This window comes from Suncus etruscus, chromosome 4 (assembly GCF_024139225.1).
Source record: "Suncus etruscus isolate mSunEtr1 chromosome 4, mSunEtr1.pri.cur, whole genome shotgun sequence".
Lineage (NCBI taxonomy): Eukaryota > Metazoa > Chordata > Mammalia > Eulipotyphla > Soricidae > Suncus > Suncus etruscus.
In genome coordinates, this window is record NC_064851.1 from 53,766,129 (window position 1) to 53,788,060 (window position 21,932).

Sequence of the window (21,932 nt, forward strand, 5' to 3'; positions counted from 1 at the left end):
TTTTGCTGCCCCATCATTGAGTGCATATATGTTTAGGAGTATGTTTTCTTCCTATTGTATATTTACTTTGATTAGTACAAAATGTCCATCTTTGTACCTTATAACTTTTCTGAGTCTGAATTTTGTATCATCTGATATTAATATAGCCACTCCAGCTATTTTAAGGAAGTTGTTTGCTTTGATGACTTACCTTCAGCCTTTGATTTTGAGTCTCTGTTTGTTCTGACTATTCTAATGTGTTTCTTGTAGGCAACAGAATGTTGGATTCAGCTTTTTGATCCATTTTGCCACTCTGACTCTTAACAGGTGCATTTAGTCCATTGACATTGAGAGAAATAAATGTCATGGGATTTAGTGTCATCTTTGTGTAGATCTTTGGTGTGCCTGTTGGTCTGTTTGTCTTAAAGTAGAGCTTTTTGTTTTCTTTAAAGGCTGGTTTTGAATCTGTAATATTTCTGAGCTGTATTTCCATGAAGCTATGCATACTTTCTTTAAACCTGAAAGTGAATCTGTCTTGGTACAGTATTCTATGTGAAACATTCATTTCGTTGAGTTTTGTTACCTCTCATGGCCCACCCAACAGTGGAAGGCACATCACCACTGTTTTCTGGCCTTGACACCTGTGACAGGTCTGTTGTAAATCTTTTTTTTTTTTTTTTGCTTTGCTTTGCTTTTTGGGCCAACATAGTGATGCTCAGGGGTTACTCCTGGTTTTGTGCTCAGAAATAGCTTCTGGCTTGGGGGACCATATGGGAACCCAGGGGATTGAACCGAGGTCCATCTTAGGCAAATGCAGGGCAACCAAGCACCTTACTGCTTGCGCCACCACTCTGGCCCCATAAATTTTAAGGATGCTCCTTTGAATGTTATTTTCCTTTTGATCTTGTTGCTTTCAGTATTCTCTCCCTGTCTGTGGGACTTGTCATTGTGACTAGGATATGTCTTGGGATGCTTTTCTTCAAGTCTGTTTTAGCTGGTACTCTTTGGGCTTGCAGGGTTTGGTTGCATGCAGTTTTTAGCTCTGAGAGTTTCTCTGCATTGATGTCCTTGATTGTTGATTTTTTCTGGGTATTTTTTTCCTGGGTCTCTGGGACTCCAATGATTCTTATGTTGTTTCTGTGAGTTTATTAAAGACTTCTATTTTCATCTGTTCACATTCTTTGAGTAATCTTCCATTGTCTGATCATTTGCTTTGAGGCTCTTTTCCAATCTCTTCTTTGTTTGGAGTTGTTACACATCTCATCTTCTAGCTTAATGATTCTATCCTTAGCTGTTACCTCATTGAAGAGGCTTTCCAGTGAGATTTTCATTTCCTCTACTGAGTTTTTCAGACCTGTTATTTCTGTTTGGAGTTTTCTGATTTCTATGCTATCCACTTGATTCTTATTTGTGTTCCATTCAACTTGATCTATGCTTTCTTTGAGTTTTATGAACATTCTCTATATTTCTTCTCTGAACTTCTTATCTGAGAAGCTAACTAGATGGTTGGCAGTTTTCAGGTCATCAGAGCTGCCATCTTCATTCTCTATGCCTGGTGTTGGCCTCCATTGTTTCCCCATAGTCAAGCATGTAGTGTGTTTTTTTTCTACTCTTTATGGTTAGGTTCATTGGCTATAAAATGTGCGTGGCTGTGAAGCTGAGCAGCCGCCCTCCTCTTGCTCCACAGTTCGTTGGTGGGACAGCTCACCTCTGAAGAAGAGCCTTTAGGGAACGATGGGTGAAGAGGATCAAAGTTCAGGCCACATGGGGCCAGCGTGATGGTGCATCGGTAGGGCATTTACCTTGCATGTGTCTGACTCATGACGGACCATGGTTCGATCCCCTAGCATCCCATATGGTTCCCCAAGCCAGGAGCCATATCTGAGCAGATAGCCAGGAGTAACCCCTGAGTGTCACCACGTGTGGCCTCCCCCCAAAAAAAGGTCAGGCCAGTGGCCTCCCCCCAAAAAAAGGTCAGGCCACAGCTCAGCTCACCTCTAAAGGAGAGCCCTCAGGGAATGATGATGGGCAGAGAGGATCAAAGTTCAGGCCACAGGACAGCAGAGGAACAAAGACCAATGCTGTGTGTGTCAAAGCGGCACATAGCAGCACTCAGTTCCACCCCTTACTTTAATTTTGGAACAAGGGTGAAGACTTTGAACAGTTGCTATAAAGGAGCCTAACATTGATGTGCACTTTTTCATTTGGAATGTCTAGAGAGAAATTGCTGGTGGATCTTTTTAATATTTATATCACATTTTTATTATTTTACTATCTATTTTAATACTTTTGTACTCCTAGAGGTAAGGAAACTTTTCAGTTGTTTTCTAGTATTTTGTGGATAAAGTTTAATGTCCTCTTTCTAGCCTGTAACAGTTGCTTCTGACTTGACCTCTTGGCTCTGGGCTTGTTCTTTCCAGACTCATCTTAACTTTGTAGATCTTGCCTTTTTGACCTTTGTGTACTCTTATATGTTTGCCAGAACTCCAACGATTGACCTTTGTCTACCTTTCCTAGTTCATTCAGGTATTTTCTCTAGTCCTTTATGGCAAAAGAGAATCTAATAGGTTATATGACATGCTTCAAAATAGGATTTTAATTTTTTCTTATTCAAAGAATTGAAATGTTCTATTTAATATTAGAATTATTATTTGTCCTTTGTGTATTTTGGACCTGATATATTCTTTTGATTTGGATCTGATATATTCTGTTGATGTATAATTTAATAGGCTAGCTTTATCTTGTAGTTACTGTTCATAAAATTGGCGTAACAATCCACTGCATTGACATTGTGGTTAATAAAGTTTTCAGAGAATAATTAACTATTCAACTATATTAATTCTTATTCCTAGGATTGCTTGCAACAAATGTAAGCTATATTAAAACCAAGAAGACTTCTCAGCCTCTTACAAAAATTGAAGAAGAGTGCACTGAAAGGATTCAGTTTCTTAAGAGCAGTGGAACTTCTATCTTAAGTATTGACAGCTTAGAAACAAATGGTAAGAAATGTAAGGGATATGGGTTGACAGGTAATTAATTACTGTGCTATAATTTTTTTAAATAACTCATCACTACTATGTAGCTTACTTTACTGAAGCATGCAGACAAATTTAATATCATTTGGGAAGGTTTTATGCTTACACATGTAAAGAAGCCTTATACAGTTCACATATTGGCTATCAATCTAAATCTGTATTTGGTGTGTGAGAGGTTATGCATTTTTAAATTTTTTCATTCCTTTATTTAAACACTATGGTGTACAAGGTTGCTCATAACACATTTGTTTTCCTCACAGGTACAAATTTTTGTGTTGTCCATTATTGAGTTTCAGTCATGCAATGTACAACATCCTTCAGCAGTGCACATTTCCTGCCAACATTCCACCCCACTGCCTGCCTCTGTGGCAGACATTTTTTTCCTGTGTGTGTGTCTCATTTTTCTTCTCTCTATCACTCTCACTTTTCTTTTAGACACTGTGGTTTATATTACCATTACTGAAGGGGTACCCCACTTATAACTTTATCTCCTTTCAGCATCTAACTCTTGTTCAAAGTGATCATTTCCAATTATCATTGTCAAAGTGGTACCTTCTCTGCCCTAACTGCAATTCCCTGATATTTGTGACAAGCTTTCTACCATGAATGGTCCTCCAGGACCTCATTTCTATTGTCTCTGGATAAAACTACCATACTATATGTTTTTGTATATTCCAAAAATGAGTGTGATCTTTCTGTCTATTTCTTTACCTCTGACTCATTTCCCCAGCATCAAACTCTATCCATATCTATTCTTGTATAAGCAAATTTTATGACACCATTTTTCCTAAAAATTGTGTAGTATTCCATTGTGTAGATGCACCTCAGTTTCTTAACCACTCATCTGTTCTCAGTACTTGTATTTTTTCCAGGTTTTGGCTATTGTGGACAAAGCTCAATAACATAAGAATGAAGAAGGTGTTTCAGCATTTTGATTTTGAGCTGCGAAAGTATATTTCTAGGACTAGTATGACTGAATCATATAGGAGATTAATTATTAGTTTTTGAAGAATATTCATATTGCTTTTCAAAAAGGATAGACCCTTTGACATTCCAACCAGCAGTAAATAAGAGTGCCTTTCTCCCTGCATCTACACCAGCACTGGTTGTTCACGTTCTTTGTGATATGTGTCAGTCTCTGATGTAATATGATGTCTCATTGTTGTTTTTATTTGCACACCCTGATGATTAGTCATGTGGAACATTTTTTGTGTTTTCTTCTGTATCTCTTTCTGTGTTCCTGTATTTCTTCTGTATTTATATTTCTGTTTTTCTTCAAGGAAATGTCTGTTCATCTCTTTTTTCAATTTTGAATAAGGTTAGATGTTAAGCTATACCAGTGCTGTATATATCTTAGATATTAACCCCTTATCAGATGAGTATTTGGTGAATGATTTCTCCCATTCCATGAGTAGTCTGAATTCTAGTAACCTTTCCCTTTGAGTGAGTGGGGTTGGATTATTGGAGAGTTGTTAAACTTCATTGTTATGGAGAGTTATGTCTATGTTTTTCCTCTGTAAATATTTTGGTTTCAGGTTTATTTTCAGGGTAATCCATTTTGATTTGGCTTTTGTGCATGTCATTAAAGGGAGATCTGAGTTCACTTTTTAGCTTGTATTTTCAAATTTTCCCAAAACTGCATGTTTCTTTCCCCATTTTTGAAGAGTAGTTACTCATATACCTGAGGGTAGTCTGAGGATATTCAAGTATATTCCATCGATCTGAGAGTCTGTCTTTTTCCAGTGCCATGTTTTGTTTTGTTTTTTATGACTACTGCTTTTTAATACAGTTTAAAGTTGAGGAAAGTGATGCTTCCCAACACCTTTTTCCCAAGAAAAGCTTTAGCTTTACTTTGATATGCTTTTTTGAAAAATGTCATGGGTATGCTTAAATTGCATTAAATTTGCACATTGCTTTGGCAAATATTGCCATTTGAATTCTGTTAATCCTCCAATCCATGAGCAGGGTATATGTTTTCATGTTCTTCTATATTCTTTTATTTATTGAAGCAGTGTTTTGAAATTATATTTGTATAGATCTTTCACCTCTTTTGTTAAATTGACTCCAAGTACTTGATTTTCTGAGACACAATTGGGATTTTTTTTAATTTCTTTTTATTTTTATATTATTATGGGGGATTTACATTTTATTTTCTTTTAGGGTTTGTAGACCTTTTATGTATATTTTAAAATATATATTTAAGCAATATGGTTACAAAAATGTTCATAGTTGAGTTTCAGTCATCGAATATACACCACATTAATGTAACTTTCAACCAATGTTCCCTATTTTCCTCCTTCCCCACTGCCTGATTTTCTTTGGAATAGGCATTCTATTTCTTTCATTATATTGCCATGGTACTTGTTAGTGCAGTTATTTCTCCAAGTACACTCACCACAATTTGTGATAAATTTCATATTATGGAATGGTCTTTCAGGCCCTCATCTCAATTGTCTCTGGGTATTATTACCATACTGTCTTTTATTTTTCTTATATCCCACAGATAAGTGAGACTATTGTGTGTTTGTCTCTCTCCCTCTGACTCATTTTACTCACACTGATAGTCTCCATGTCCATCTATGTATAAGTAAATTTAATGACTTCATTTTCCTGTGTAATTCAACCAGCAGTGAATGAGAGTTCCTTTCTCCCCACATCCATACCAGCACTGATTTTTCTTCTTAGTGATGTGTGCCAATCTCTGTAGCATAAGATGATACCTCATTATTCTTTTTATTTGCATCTCCCTGATGATTAATGGTATGGAACATTTTTTCCATGTACCTTTTTACCATCTGTATTTCTTCTTTCAGGAAAATTCTGTTCAATTCTTTTTTTTTTTTATTGTCCCCTTTTTGGATGGGGTAAGATGATTTTTCTCGTTAAGTTCAGTCAGTACCCTGTATATTTTAGATATTAGCCTCTTATCTGATGGGTACTGGGTGAAAAGTTTCTCCCGTTCTGTGGGTGGCCTTTGTTTTCTACTCACTTTTTCCTCTGAAGTGAAAAAGCTTTCAGTTTAATGTAATCCCAGTTGTTTATCTCTGCTTCCACTTGTTTGGACAGTGGTGTTTCCTCCTTGAAGATACCTTTAGACTCAGTGTCATGGGCTGTTTTGCCTACGTTTCCTCTATATGCCTTACAGTTTCAGGTCTTTAATCCATTTTGATGTGCATTAAGTTGTACAGTGCTTTGGGGAGCATTGCTATTTTAATGATGTAAATCCTCCCAATTCATGAACAGGGTATGTCTCCCTGTGTCCCTTTTACTTCTTGAAGCAGTGTTTTATAGTTTTCTTTGCATCAGTCCTTCACTTCTTCAGTTAATTTGACTCCAGTGTATTTGAGTTTCTGTCACACTATTATGAATGGTTTTTTTTAATGTCTATTCTCTTTCATTATTTGTGTATAAGAATGCCATTTTTTGCATATTAATGTGTAACCTGCCACTTTGCTATATGAATCTTTTGTTTCCAGAAAGTTTTTGATAGAGTCTTAGGGTTTTCTAAATATAGAATCATGTCATCTGCAAAAAGAGCTTGACTTTTTCCTTTTCTGTCTGGATACCCTTGATATCTTCTTCTTGCCTAATTGCTATGGCAAGAACTTTTAGTACTATGTTGAATAGGAGTGGTGAGAAGAGGAAGCCTTTTCTTGTGCCAGATTTTAGAGGAAAGGCTTTTAGTTTTTCTTCATTGTATATAATGTTTGCCATGGGTTTGTGGTAAAAGGCATCGACTCTGTTGAGAACAGTTCCTTCCATTCCCATCTTGGTGAGCTTTTATCATGAGTGGATATTAGACCTCAGCAAATGCTTTCTCTGCAACTATTGATATGATTATATGGTTTCTATTCTTTCTTTTGTTGATATAGTGCATTTAATTAATTGATATTGAGATAGATGATTGTCACAGAATATTGTGCCACCTTTTAGCAGAACTGTGTTGGGCTAGTGGGCTAGTGGAGCTTGTCTTTCCTTAAAGTATCTCTTCAGTTCTTTTAAAGTTTGAGTCTCTAAAGTTCTTGATCTGTTGTTTATTCATGAAGATGTGTGTCCTTTCACATCTGAGAGTCTAGCTGGATGAAATATTCTTGGTAAGATGTTCATTTTATTGATTTTTTTCATTCTATCTCACCACTGCCTTCAGTCCTTAAAATTTTAATAAATCTGCTCCTTTGTGTATGTTTTTTTTCTTTTTTCTTTTTTGATATTGCTGTTTTTAGTTTTATGGGCTGTTTGTTCCATGGATCCTTTGAGTTCCTTGAACATTCTCAACATTTTCTCTTATAAGGGAGGCTATACAAAGGTAACTGATACTTTTAGTCTTCAGAACTACCATTTTCACTCACTAAGCATGGTGCAGTTCTGTATTGCTTTCCCATTGTGACCTTTGCTTTATGGTGTTTTTATTTTGTTATTTGTTGTTTTGGGTGTGTTGACTATTTGACTATTTGCAGCTGCAAAATAAAGCAGAGCAGCCACGCTTTTTTGGGGAGAACATTGTCCTACTTTTGAGTCAAAGAGAGTCCCCCCCTATTGGTCTTTTTTATTTGCCTCCTTTTCTTGGGACTTTGTGGCTAGGTGGAGCCCAGCTGGGTTGGCTAGGAACTCCCACACCCTTTTCAAGATTGTTCTCTTTTCCTTGAGGTGCACTGACCTGGGATTAAAATGGCTCTTCTGAGTCAAAGAGGATCACTCTGCCAGTATATCTATCTACTTCAGTTTTTTGGAACTTTGTGGCTGGGTGGAGCCTAGCTGGGGTGACTGGAAGACTCCATCCTTTTACCTAGTACTTCTCTTTTCCTCAGAATACACAGATATGGGGTGAAAATCACTTTTATTTGTCAAAAAGGACCCTGCAGCTGGTCTGTCTGTATGCCCCCACTCCTTTGGATGCTGTGTCTGAAAAAAAAATTTTTTTTTGGTTTTTGGGTCACACCCAGCAGCACTTAGGTTACTCCTGGCTCTACACTCTGAAATTGATCCTGGCAGGGTCGGGGGACCATATAGGATGCCAGGATTTGAACCAAGATCCTTCTGCATAAAAGGCAAACTCCCTACCTCCATGCTATATCTCTGGTCCTGAAATATTCTTAATTAAAATATTTTATTATATAAATCAATGCATAATTACCTTTATTTTATCAAAAACTTATGTACTTACAAAATATTTTCTCTCTATTTAGAGATAGTTTCTGATCTTAATCATAGTGTTGTTGGAATGGGATTGGACACATTAGAAGAACAAGAAGAAAAAGAACAGTTTTTTGCTAGACTTGAGAAAGGCTTAACATCTTCCATTGATTATTCAAGACTAAATAAGGAATTGGATTTTAATGACTCTGCACATTTTAAAGATTTACATAGGTAATATAAGCATAATATAAACTAATTATTAAATAATTTTATTTTTGCAATTTTGACATATTCATAAACTTTATAGGTAAACTTTAGCAGGAAAATGATATATCTTATTGTAGCTTATTCTTTGCTTATTATTTTGCACATTTTAAAATATTATATAAAAAGAGAATATGTTGGTTTGTGTTTAGTAGCATACACTGTCTCTAGATATCTGAAATTTTATGCCTGAGTGCTATAACAAAGAACATTGCCAAAAATACCTTACTTGAAATTAATTTAAGTAATCTACAAATAAATCTAGGGAGAAAAAAACTAAAAGGAAAGGGGAGAACTGGGAGGGGTGAGAAATGATTGGTCTGGGGGCCAGAGCAGTGGTGCAGCTGTAGGATGCTTGCCTTGCATGCAACTGACCTAGGATGGACTGCAGTTTGATCCCTCCAGCATCCCATATGGTCCCCCAAGCCAGGAGCGATTTCTGAAAGCAGAACCAGGAGTAATCCCTGAGTGTCACTGGGTATGACCCAAAAATCAAATTAAAAAAAAAAGTTTGGTCTGTCCAGTCTTTGTTTTTGATTAAAACTGATGATTACTAGGAAGCTTTTACCCTAGAAATCCTGCTTCTCAATGAAGGACTTTTTTTGTAAGTATAGCAGACTTTTATAGTCTCAAGACTTTAGTCAAATTGGATGTCATTGATTTACTCAATTACAGTTTTCCATTTTATTTTATTTTAAATAAAAGTCAAATTGCAATTCTATTTAAGAATACCAAAAATTAAGGGTAAGAGAAACATATCCTCTGATCAGAAGATTTCTTTATCTCCAAAAGATGCTTAGTTTCTTGTAGACTAAAGACAAAGAAGTACAGTGACAAGTCAGGGATATGGCTCAGTGGTAGAGCATGAATTTTGCATGCAAAGACTCTGGGTTTGATATCTGGTACCACAGTACCTTCCTGAAACTATCATAAGTGTCCCTGGTAGTCCTTGAGCACCAACTGGTGATATTAGCCCTATGTGCCATAAAGTACAGACCCCACACCAACTTTTTTTTTTTAAAGGAGTAAAACAATGGGACCAGAGAAATAGTACAGCGGATAAGGCTATTTGCTCTGCACATTGTTGACATGAGTTCATTTACCTGGCATCCCAAACTCTTACAGGTAATGATTCCTAAATGCAGAATTAAGAAACCCCTGGACTGGGGGCGGAAAGATAGCATGGAGATAGAGCATTTTCCTTGCATGCAGAAGGATGGTGGTTCGAATCCCGGCATCCCATATGGTCCCCTGAGCTTGCCAGGAGCGATTTCTGAGCATAGAGCCAACAGTAACCCCTGAGTGCTGCCAGATGTGACCCCCCCCCAAAAAAAAATAAAGCAAAGTAAAGTAACCCCTGGACTGTAGTGATAGCACAGTGGGTAGGGCATTATTTGCCTTGCATGTAGCTAACCTGTAACGGACCCAGGTTCAATCCCCCACCATCCCATATGGTCCCACGAGCCTGCCAGGAGTGATTTCTGAGAGCAGAGCAAGAAGTAAGCCCTGGGTGCTGCATGGTTGGCCAAAAAAACAAAAATAAATCAATGTCTTAAAAAAAAAAAGAGTAGCCCCTGAGGACTGCTGCGTATGGCCCTGAAACAAAAAAGTAAATAGAAAAAGATTTAGAACAGTGACTACTGTGAACTATGCAGAGTCTGAGATTTTTACCCTACTTTATAATCTAACAAGTTAGCCTTTCAGTTTTATGGAGACTAACAAGTAAACACAAGAACCTGAGTCAGAAATAAAGTCCTTTATTAAAAATCAATAAAATTATTAAAAAGCCCTTTATTAAAATTAAATATCAAGGTGTCAGTAAAGGTTTTTATGCCTTAACAAGTCACTTGGCATAACACTAAGGGTCTGTTGTGACTGTCAGCCAAGCTGTGAGTTTCTTTACAGGAGAGAAATACATAAATTTAAGGAATATTTTGCTTTTATGGTATGTGGAAACACACCTGCTTTATGGGCTCAATCAATACCTTCTCTCTAAGAGATGTTCACTGCACACCCAACTCTGAGATATAAATTAGAAAAAAAAAAGTCTTATTGCTATCCCCAGCCAAATTCATGGATATTGTTTCTCAAAATAGTGATAGCACATATAAAAGCATGCACAAGTGTGCTGGCCACAAAGATTTGCATCTCTGCATATTTCTTAACTTGTTTTTATTTCACAATCATGGTATTTCAACTAGTACTTCTGCTCTAGAACACTTTATTATACAGCCTGTATTAGCAAATATTTGCTGTTATAAATATTATTGCTTGATAGTTTCTTAGAGCTGCTAATAATCATACAAAAGATAATTGAAAGAAATCAATTTGTGAGGTATATGTCCTAACATAATGAAAAAATTTTAAGGTCCTGAGTTTTCTGAAATCTATTTAGCCTTCATTTCATAATTGCAATCCTTATTAGCACATAAATATAAACCTTGTTTCTGGCCTCCAGTGACTTCTCTAGTTCTCATAATTTGTGGTAAATCCAATCTTTAGCTAAAGGGTTATCTGAGTTGTAATCTGAGTTTTAAGATGATTTATATATAAATGTACACATTTATATGTGTATATGTAGTTAGGAAATATGGAATTTTTATTTATTTTAGATTATCAGTTACAGCTGATTTGAAATTTTGAGGATTCTTGGTTCTCAAAACATTTCCTTTAGATAGCTTCCTATATTTCTGCTGTTTTTTTATTTTCAGTCATATATTGAACACATGGCCTCATATTGGTAAGGTATGTGCTCAACCATGGATCACATCTTTTCCCCTCTCATTTAGTTTATAACTTTTTTTTTTTTTGGTTTTTGGGTCACACCCGGCGTTGTTCAGGGTTACTCCTGGCTGTCTGCTCAGAAATAGCTCCTGGCAGGCACGGGGGACCATATGGGACACCGGGATTGGAACCAACCACCTTTGGTCCTGGATCAGCTGCTTGCAAGGCAAACACCGCTGTGCTATCTCTCCGGGCCCTAGTTTATAACTTTTAATAAAGCAAGAGTATACTTAAAACAAATTTATGCTGTTTGAAAGTTTTTAATATATACAAATATATAGAGGGGATTGCATGGAAATATTAATATATTAACATGTAATAATAAATGTTTTCCAGGAATCAATCTAATATAAAACTAGCTGAAGATAAGCATGAGAGTGAATCAAAATATGAAGAACTGGCAGGTGATAATGTCATTTGTTTATAATTTACAGTATTTGAAAAGATAACTATAGCTCTCAGTATTGATAAAAGAGGTCCGGAGCAATAGCAAAGCAGGTAGGGTGTTTGCCTTGAACGTGGCTGACCCAGGTTTGATCCTTTGTATTCTGTACGGCCCCCCTAGCCTGCCAGGAGCAATTTTAAGGCAGAGCCAGGAGATCCCCTGAGTTTTCTGGATGTGGACTAAAAACCAAGAAAAATCCTCTGAAGGTGTCTTAACTTAGTTTCAAGACTCCAAAATGTATTTCCAAGCTTCTATTATCAATTATACCTAAGTTTTCTCCTTCATTCCAGGAGAAGACAAAGGACAACTATTCCAAAAAGTAGGCTCTAGTTTTTCTCACATCAAGGCTTTTGTTATCTGATTTTTGTAACATAAAAAAGATTGTATGTATTTCTGAATTCATTTCATTCTGAAGGGGCCAACCCCCTGCTATAACTAATAAATCTCATTCATTCCTTTGACTTAAAGGCTATAAACAATAGGCTATTAAACTTTGAAGAGATCCTGGCCAAATTGTGCCTGTCCCCCCATCTTCATTAGTCTGGTGGTATCTGTTAACATGTTGTATGTATGAAACCCTGTTATTAACTTTATTGCAAATCAGGATGCTTCAAGTTTTAAAAAAGGGGGATAATATAGATCAAAGATACTAGGTTGTAGATCCAGTTAAGAGAAATCATTCAAATGGGCTCTGTTCAGTGCTATCCAGTGTGACTGTAGATATGAAAGAGCAAGATGGGGGAACCATCCAGGGAGAAACTGGCTAATGATGTCAAGGGATATGGTCTGAAAGAGAGCTTTCCCTAGTATATGAGATAAGGTGGCCTTGTATTATTCCAGATTTGAGGTTGCCAGCATTGAAATCAATAAATGTTTACTATATAACAATAATAAAAGACACAGATACAGCTCTCTCTTCTATTATAAATCCTTTGAGATATCATTTGGGACTTGAGCTGAAAAGTGCCCAGAACTAAGAAACAATGCATGTCAGCATTATTTGCATAAAGGAGAAATGATGTAAATAGGACAGAAATAGCATTTTTATAAACTGTTTTAGATGTAGAGGAAAACTACCTACTGAGGTTTAGAAATATAGTTTTAAAAAACTTAGGACTGGAGTGAAAGCACTGTGGGTAGGGCATTTGCCTTGCAAAGGGCTGGCCTGGGTTTGGCATCCCAAATGGTCCCCCAAGCACTGCCTAAAATGATCCCTGAGCACAGAGCCAGAAGTAACCCCTGAGCAATGCCAGGTGTGGCCCCAAAACAAAAACAGACAAAATCCAGTCTTTTTAATAGTGTCAATAGTTCACAAAAATGCTGACTTTTATAGAAACAACTTGAGGTTTTGTATTTAAAAACATACTGGACAGTATGCTATCTGCTGGATAGCCCTGAAAAATTTTTATTTGTATTATAAAAGATCAAGTGTGTAAAATTCATAATTATTTAAAAGTAAAGACCTAAGTTAAGATAGTTTTATGAATTGAATATTTGTTCAATCTCTGTCATAAAAACCAAAGCCTGGGGCCAGAGAGATAGCAGGAGGTAAGGCATTTGCCTAGCATGCAGAAGGACGGTGGTTTGAATCCCTGTATCCCATGTGGTCCCCTGAGCCCGCAAGGAGTGATTTCTGAGCTTAGAGCCAGGAGTAACCCCTGAGCACTGCCTGGTGTGACCCAAAAACAAAAAACAAAAAACCTATTTTTTCCAGCACATTGGAAATATGTTAATATTTCAATAAATAAAGAGTTTTAATGTATAAATTGGAGAGGGGAATAGTAATTTCCTTAAAATTTGATATTTTTGACAGTGTGATTTTTACCTAATTTTTAATTCTTCAGAAAACTACAGTGATGATTTTGAAGATGAGGAAATTGATGTACCTTTGGCTACTAAAGATGAAGAGATTAATTTTAAAGAAAATTCAGAAAAAATAAGTGTACCTGAAAAGGTATAATGACAGTTTTAAAACTTTCAACACTTCATTCACTGTTACTTTAGGAAGAGTTTAAAACTGGAGTTCTTCATACTGTCATTACTGTAAAGTTGCAGTCTAACATGGCATTTTCTTAAATCAGGAACTTTGTTTTAAATAATAAAGGAGAAAAGGTTTGTAACTTTATTATACTAGGAGTTTTATATGATATAGCTATTTCTCTTGTAGTTGAAAAAAGAAAATTTCTTTGTGGGGTAAATGAGCATATGGCAACTAAATATTTTAGATAAGGCATATTAAGGCCTATATTTATTACTAAATAACTGATAAAGTCCTAAAGAGACATGTAGAAGAGCTGTTTCATAAGTTGTCTCTATGCTTAAAGAATTATTGGTGAATGAGAGTGATGAAAGAAACCTAAAAAGTAAATTTCCTATTCTAATTTCATAATGTAGAAAAACATTGGCTTTTTTACTATATACTATTTTCATTGTAGTTATTTATAAAATCTTAAGTTTCAAATTATGCATATGCTAATATTTATTTTTTAATTTAGGAAGAAGAGAAAACTGGAATGTTGGCTAATGGTAAGTTTTATGTATGCTCTTATTATTTAATTGGGAAAATTGCTCTGTCCAGGATAGTTTATAAACATACCTGTACTTTGAAATACCATACAACTGAAAGCTGGCAATCTCAGGAGGAGAGGGCAGACCAAGTTCCCACCCTGCTGAATCCATGCCTATTGCACTCAATACCCACAACTGTAGCTTCACCAATGGCCCTACTTCACCACTAATCTACAAGTCTGTTGAGATACCAGTCTGACCAAAATTAAAGGTATAAAGGTATTTTGGCTGATATCATCAGGACATATTTGGAGTGAGTGTGGGTACTCTCTCTACCTCCACTCTCACACTCTCTTGTACTTCTCGAAGTTTTGGCAACTAAAACCACACCTCACAAAAGCTGCAGTATTAGCAGTAGTGCTTGGAATTCCTGGACTGGATTGTGCATCCATGGCAGCTCCAATGTTTTTAATACTGTCATCCCCATAGGAACCCCAATTTAGATACCAGTGTATATCTGAAGCCACCTAATGTTCAGAACCAACAGAATAATTAGCTAGCAACAAGAGCTCACTAACCTGATATTAGCTTAATTAAATCATTGAGAGATAAAAATAATTTTCATAAGCTTTCTTGTTGCTGGACCTGGAAACAAATATATTATGATCAACTATGTGATGCATGTTCTATACATAAAGTAATTTATATTTTATAAAAAATGGCCAGAGAGATAATACAAGGTTAAAGCGCTTGCCTTCCACCCAACCCCAGTTTGATTCTTGCAACCACATATGATCCCTCAGTGCTACCAGAAGTGATCTCTGAGCACAGAATCAGTTGTAAGCACTGAATAGTTGTAAGCACTGGGGAGTATGTCCCCAAACAAAATCAGAAATGGGCAAAAGACCTAAATACACACTTTTCTAAAGATGATGCATAAGTTTTCTACAGAAAGATTCTTTACTTCACTAATCAGGGAAAGAAACCAAAACCACAATGCCAAAGCGGTAGCACAAAGGGCAGATCATTTGCCTTGCACACAACCAACCTGGGTTCAATCCCTGGAATCCCATATGATCCTATGAGCATCACCAGAAGTAATTCATGAATGCAGACCCTAGATTGAACCCTGAGTACCACCAAGTATGGCCCTAAAACCCAAAACCCCAAACAAAACTAATGAGATATCACTTTAACCTCTGAAACAACTGCTAGCAGAAAAGGAAGGTGAATTTTAGTGAGAGTGTGGGGAAAAAAGAAATTATTGCAAACTATTGGAGAAAATGTAAATTCATACTGTTACTATGGTAACCAAGAAAAAGTTTCTAAAAAATTAAAAATAGAATGACCTTTATATTAGTCCCACATGTGATTATATAGAAGTTACTGTACTTCCATATCATTGCAGTATCCTCAAGATATGGATTTGCCTAAGTATTCACGGATTGTTGAATTGATAAAGGAAATTACATGTTACTGTGTGAATATTACAGTGTAATACTCTGGAACAAAGACTTGCTATTTACATCAGAGTATATGAATGTGGAGAATATTAGGCTAAGTGAAACATGCTGGATGTAGAAAGACAATACTCCATAATCTTACCAATATGTGAAATATAAAAACATCAGACTTACAGAATGAGGTTATATAAGAGTTACCAGAGATTAAAGACGATGTTGGTCAGATGCGACAAAGGTTCAGTAAGATGAAGTTCTAGAGATCTAGTAGTGTAAGCATAATTCATGTTTTAAGTTTTATATACATGAAATTTGCTGAGAAGGAATCTTATGCATCTATTACATGGACAAAGAAATTATTAAGGTGACATGTTAATTAGCTTGTTAAAATTTCACAATGCATATGTATATCAAATCAATCATTAAGTTGCATGCTTTAAATATGTAGTTTTACTTATAAGATATGCTTCTAAAATTATGGGGTAAGAGATAGTGTTTCTGTTTTATTTTTCTCTCTTCCCTCAACAGTGTTTTTTTAATAAAATTTTTCTCAGGCTTTGTGATTACCACATATTATTGTTTATTAAACATATATAAAAGCATTATATGTATGCTAATGCTTGCCTCCTCTTGTATATGAAATATTTTAAATGCTGATTATAGATGATTTTGTATATACTTGTTTATTACATACACATACTTTTATTACATACTCATATGTGAATATCTGAGAATTAAAAGCATGTTGTTTTATTATTATCATGTTGTTATATAGTTATAAAATATAATGTATAATATATTATAAATATTCTTCTGATTTTTAAGTTACATATGATTAAATATCTTATTCAAGAAACCATACACATTTATCAACAACCCTAATATGATTTTCTTTTATATTATTCCAGTGGTGCTGATTGATTCATTAGACTCCATTGTAGAGTCCAATCTTGATGAAGAAAATAAAGCAACAACTAAGCCCATGGCCTTGCCAGAAGTGAATGAGAGTGAAATGGCAGGAACAGGTAAAAGTGTTTTCAAAACAATCTATTCTCAAAATATGTGAGATTTTATGCTTAATTGACTTCATTTATAGTTTTTAATAATATGCAATAATGGGTATATTTGTTGATAATTATTGACAATAAAATTGTGCATCTTACATGTTTTCTGTATTTAGCAAATTAATCTGAACTTGCTAATAGTGGCAATCCTTGACATAGCACTGTAGGTGAATATCTAGATCATTCTAGATTTACCTAAAGTTATAAAGGTCTTTAAGACAATTCCTTTTCAAATCCTCTTAAAGCATGGAATGGAACACTTATCTCTAAATAAAATATAGAACTCTGTATAGGTAAAAATGTTAAGTTATCATATAAATATTTACATTTGCTACGTTTACTTATAAAGTTAATAAGAATATTGGTCTTTAAAATCAGAAATTGTAAATATGGGGCCAGAGTGGTGGTACAAGCAGTAAGGCATTTGCCTTGCACGTGCTAACATAGGATGGACCACGGTTCAATCTCCTGGCATCCCATATGGTCTCCCAAGCCTGGAGCAATTTCTGAGCACATAGCCAGAGTAACACCTGAGCATCACCAGGCTAGCCCAAAAAGCAAAAAAAAAAAAAAAAAAAAAAAAAGAAAAGAAAAAGAAAATTGTTAAATTAATATTTAGCTTGTTCTTTAAAGGCCATGGACTCTTGGACTCATATCTCTCTCTGCTGTTTTAAGTTTGTGTTATTTCTGGTATATTCTCTTTCTCCCTCTCATCTTTATTTTTTTATTTTTTAATTTAAATTTTTTTTTGTTTTTTTTTGTTTTTGGGTCATATCCAGCAGCACTCAGGGGTTACTACTGGCTCTACATTCAGAAATCGCTCCTGGCAGGCTCAGGGGACCATACGGGATGCCGGGATTTGAACCACTGTCTTTCTGCATGCAAGAAAAAAGCCTTACCTCCATGCTATATCCCCAGCCCCTAATTTAAAATTTTAATTTAAATTTTTTATTTTCTATTTTTATATTTTATATGTAATATATAATATATTTTATATTTTAATTGTATATTTAAGGTACATAGTGACAGTAAATTCAGGCAATTCCCACCACCAGTGTTAACCTTCTTCCCCCATTGTTCCCAGCATGCATCCCATACCTCCACCCTCAGCCTCCTGGACTGCTAGTATAACAGGTCTCTTTTGTATACAGCTTGTTGTAGTGTGTGTCTCTTGATTCTATTGTCATTGACTTTAAGTTGGATATTTAGGTCGTTTCATTTTTTATTTTCACTTAATGCCCATCAGACCGCTTTGCTCCTGCTATCATCCACTTTTTTTTTATAGGAAGCCATAGAAATATGAGGCAGAACAAGATGATTCATGTTCTGTGGTTCTGTTAAAAAAATAAATAAAATTGAGCAGGAGCCCCTGTCTAGAAGCTATAAATATAAATTTAAAAGAAGAAAAAGAGGGAAAAGGCAGGGGTCTGATGTGGCAAGTTTGTTTTTGTTTCTTTGTTTTTGTTTTGTTTTGTTTTGTTTTGCTTAGGCATAGTAAGTATTGGGGGAAATTAGAAAGGAAAATCCCTTGGCCTATGAGATACAGGGTTTCTCCACTCTTGAAGCATACTCTCTTGAGACTGACTGCAGGCTTTGGATATGTTCATTGTCAAACCCCAAGGTCTTTCGTTATGGTGCCAGGAAACGTTCTGCTCAGTCACAGTTGTCAAAGTCAGTCCTCTGTAATTAGAGATGTTTTTGTACAGAGCCTAGGATGAAGTCTAGGATAGAGTTTTTTGTTAAATGGTCCCAAGAAAAGTTCTTCTCAGTGGTGGTTGTAGTTGGTCTTCTGTAATTAGTGATCTTGGTTTTTCACAGATCTTAGAATAGAGTGTCTTTGGATTTCATCTTACCATTAAGTAATGAAGTAGGACAACTTGTCCTTAAATCAAGTTGTTGCTTTTTCCTTGTTGTCAGGGCGTTGAATGAACCTACCCTGGTACAAGTTGGTGCCAGAGCAGTATTAGGAACTCACTGGGGGGATTGATTCCAGGTGCTGCTGCAGGGAACTGTGCGAGTTCTAAGGTTGGGGTCAAGGGTTCTGGGTCGAACAGTTGATGTTCGATCACATAAGATCTAAATTGAGTCCCCATGACAAATGTTCAAGGTGAAAGATGCCTGCCCCCTGTATTATGAAATTTATTGGTTCTTACACTATTAGATAAGAACTTTATCTATACATAACATTTCCCCATTTTAGTGTGCCTATGCAAAAAGGAACAATGCCATATTATTGGTGCATTTGGGGACAAAAATGACAAGCTATACAATCTCTGTGCCCTGGTTTTGACCTTCGTTTTTATCCCAAGCAAGACTTCTAGAATTTCGTATGAAGCAGAACCAAATCAATCAAAAGAAAAATAAAGGGATGAAGGAGGCTACCTCTACATTTGGAAATAAACATACTAAGAGTTAGAACTATTAAGAAAAAAACATTAAAGAAAATATAGATATTTTCATTGAGTCTTTTGAGATAGTCTTGGGGGAAGATAATAAATCCAGGGCACATTTTCATCCAAGACTGTGGTCTTACTGAGTTTGAGAAATGGTTTGCAGCAGTAAAGCAGTCCCTCACATCTTTCTAAGTTAATTTTATTCAAGAAAAACTATTTCACTTCACTTAAAAAAAATTGAAAACGTATTTTATATTCTCATATGTTTACACTTCCAGTATGTTTATATATTTTGCTTTTGTTATATAATACAGTTTTTTGTTTCTTTCTTTACTACATAAGGAAATTTAAGTTTTAATCAGCATGCTTTACAAGTCTTGGTTGATCATTGTGTTCAAGTTTTGATACTTAGGGAGAACAAAAGGAAAAGAAATGATAAATCAGGGCAGAGCAACAGCACAGTGCATAGTGTCTTTCCCTTGCCCACAGCTGACCTGAATTTGAACCGTGGCATCCCATATGGTCCCCAAGCCCACCAGAAGTGGTTCCTGGGTGTAGAGCTAGGAGTAACCCTGAGCATTTCTGGGTGTGGCCCTAAAACAAACAAAAAAAAAACATATAAATCACTAATCAGCTTTAAATATTTGATTACATTTGGCTTTTATTTTATTATTAAAATATATCTATAGAACATTCTTGTCTCATATAGTACAATTTGGTTAATTTTTTAAATACTGAATATACTCATTAAATCATTATATAGCATATATATATATATATATATATTTTTTTTTTTTTTGGTGTCACAGTTGGAAGTACCCAGGGCTTATTGCTCGCTCTGTATTCAGGAACCAGTCTTTTGCACGCTTGGGGACCATGTGAGGTGTTGGGGTCAAACCCAGGTTGACTTTGTACAATAGCTCTGCCCTGACCATCATCAGATTTAAAAACAAAACATGACCCAAGCCAAAGAAATCAAATCTCTTATTTCTGCTATTCCAAAATCTTTATGACATGTTTCATTAACTTCCATTTTTAAATATAAATATAAGGGTAAACAAATTGCAACAGGGGACTGTAGTGATGGCACAGCAGATAGGAAATTTGCTTTTCCAGCATCTCTTATGGCTCCCTGAACCTGCCAGTAGTAACTTCTGAGCCAGAGCCAGGAGTAATTCCTGAGTTCTGCCACTTGGTGTGATCTGAAAACCAAGCATGTTTCTCAGTCTACTGCTATTTAAGTGCTTGTCAAATATGTATTAGAAACGTGCAGCATAGTTTTCTGTAAGCAGACATGAACTTTTTTTTCTTAAAAGAACCAGTAGAAGGGTTGGAAAGATAATATAGTGAGTTAGGCACTTGCTTTACATGCAGTTAACCCTGGTTTGATTCCAGGCACCCCATATGGTTCCTCAGCCCACCAAGAGTTATCCCTGAGCACAGTTGAGAGTAAGACCTGACAATAGCTGGGTGTGGCTAAAAAAATAGAAAAAGAAAAGCAAGGAGAGTAGTGAGGGATAGAAGGAAGGAACAGAGGGAGGAAGGGAAGAAGACCTTCAAGTTTTTAGGATATTCATTAAAGCGGGCCCGTAGAGATAGCACAGCGGTGTTTGCCTTGCAAGCAGCCGATCCAGGACCAAAGGTGGTTGGTTCGAATCCCAGTGTCCCATATGGTCCCCTGTGCCTACCAGGAGCTATTTCTGAGCAGACAGCCAGGAGTAACCCCTGAGCATCGCCAGGTGTAGCCCAAAAACCAAAAAAAGAAAAAAAATGGATATTCATTAAAGCAAAACAGAAAGCAAAATTTATCACTTTTTTTTGGTTGAAAATAAAACAGTACATAAATGATACACTGTAGTTGATATATTAATTTGATTATAGTTTTAAAGCATGTTTTGAAATAAAATTATAATAAAGTATTATGACATTTACTGTTTTCTATGGAACACGGGACTGCTACTTAGAATGGAAAGCACTGCTATAATTTATACAAAAAACTCAAACATGATAAATGTATTTCTTAAAGTAAAGATGATCCAAGCAATTGTATAAAATTATAGTTTTTGTTTCTCATTTCTTAAATGGCCTGGACTCTGAAAACATTTTAAATTAATTACTGAAAAAGACTAGACTAAGCACTTTTTGTCATGTAGCCTGAGATTCATATTCCCAGCCTTTCTACTTATAAGCTAGGTGACAAGTGGGAAAATTCCTTGAAGGTTATTTCCCCTTCTTAAAAATGAGACTTTGTGATATCCAACTCTAGTATGTACATGCATTTTTAATAAGTATTGTCAAAAATATAGCTGGCGGTAAAGTTCTTGCTTAAGTATATAAAATCCTATGTTAGATTCATGCACTGCCAAAAAGAAAAAAAATTCCATAAGCATCTTCAACCTCTATTTTTTTTATTGTTCTTTTATATTCCTTTGAAATTAAATATTTGAAAACTTAAAAGAATGTACTGGGCATGGATTATTGGATTTACATATTATTTTAAAAACAATTTTGAAATCTTATCAGCATTTGAACATATTTAATTTGTTTTTATTTTATTTTATTTTATTGGTCTAAGGTTCATACCTAAATGTTTGGTGGATATTCTTGGCTCTGTGCTCAAGTGACTATATGTACTACATAGGATCAAAGCAGGGTCCAACTGAAATAACTGCATGTGAGCCAAGTGTCTTTCCTCTTGTGCTATCTCTCTGACCCTTTATTTTTATTGTTACAAGGGCCAAACCCAGCAAAATTCTCTGGAATCCAAGACCCCTCTTGGTATTGATTAGCCTGAGCAGCAGTGCTAGTGCCAGTGTTGTTGAAAGGCCACCAGAGCCATACCCAGTTTTGCTTAAGGACCATCT

At 35.7% G+C, this 21,932-nt stretch overlaps 1 protein-coding gene across 1 annotated transcript in view; it reads left to right on the plus strand.

Moving 5' to 3' along the window:
- Positions 1 to 21,932, plus strand: part of CEP162 (centrosomal protein 162) — an 84,925-nt gene that overhangs the window by 13,339 nt on the left and 49,654 nt on the right. The window contains exons 3-8 of the mRNA XM_049772311.1: positions 2,832 to 2,978; positions 8,201 to 8,381; positions 11,535 to 11,602; positions 13,488 to 13,597; positions 14,139 to 14,169; positions 16,520 to 16,636. Of these exons, the coding sequence (XP_049628268.1) occupies positions 2,832 to 2,978; positions 8,201 to 8,381; positions 11,535 to 11,602; positions 13,488 to 13,597; positions 14,139 to 14,169; positions 16,520 to 16,636 (654 nt within the window). The remainder of the gene's footprint in view (positions 1 to 2,831; positions 2,979 to 8,200; positions 8,382 to 11,534; positions 11,603 to 13,487; positions 13,598 to 14,138; positions 14,170 to 16,519; positions 16,637 to 21,932) is intronic.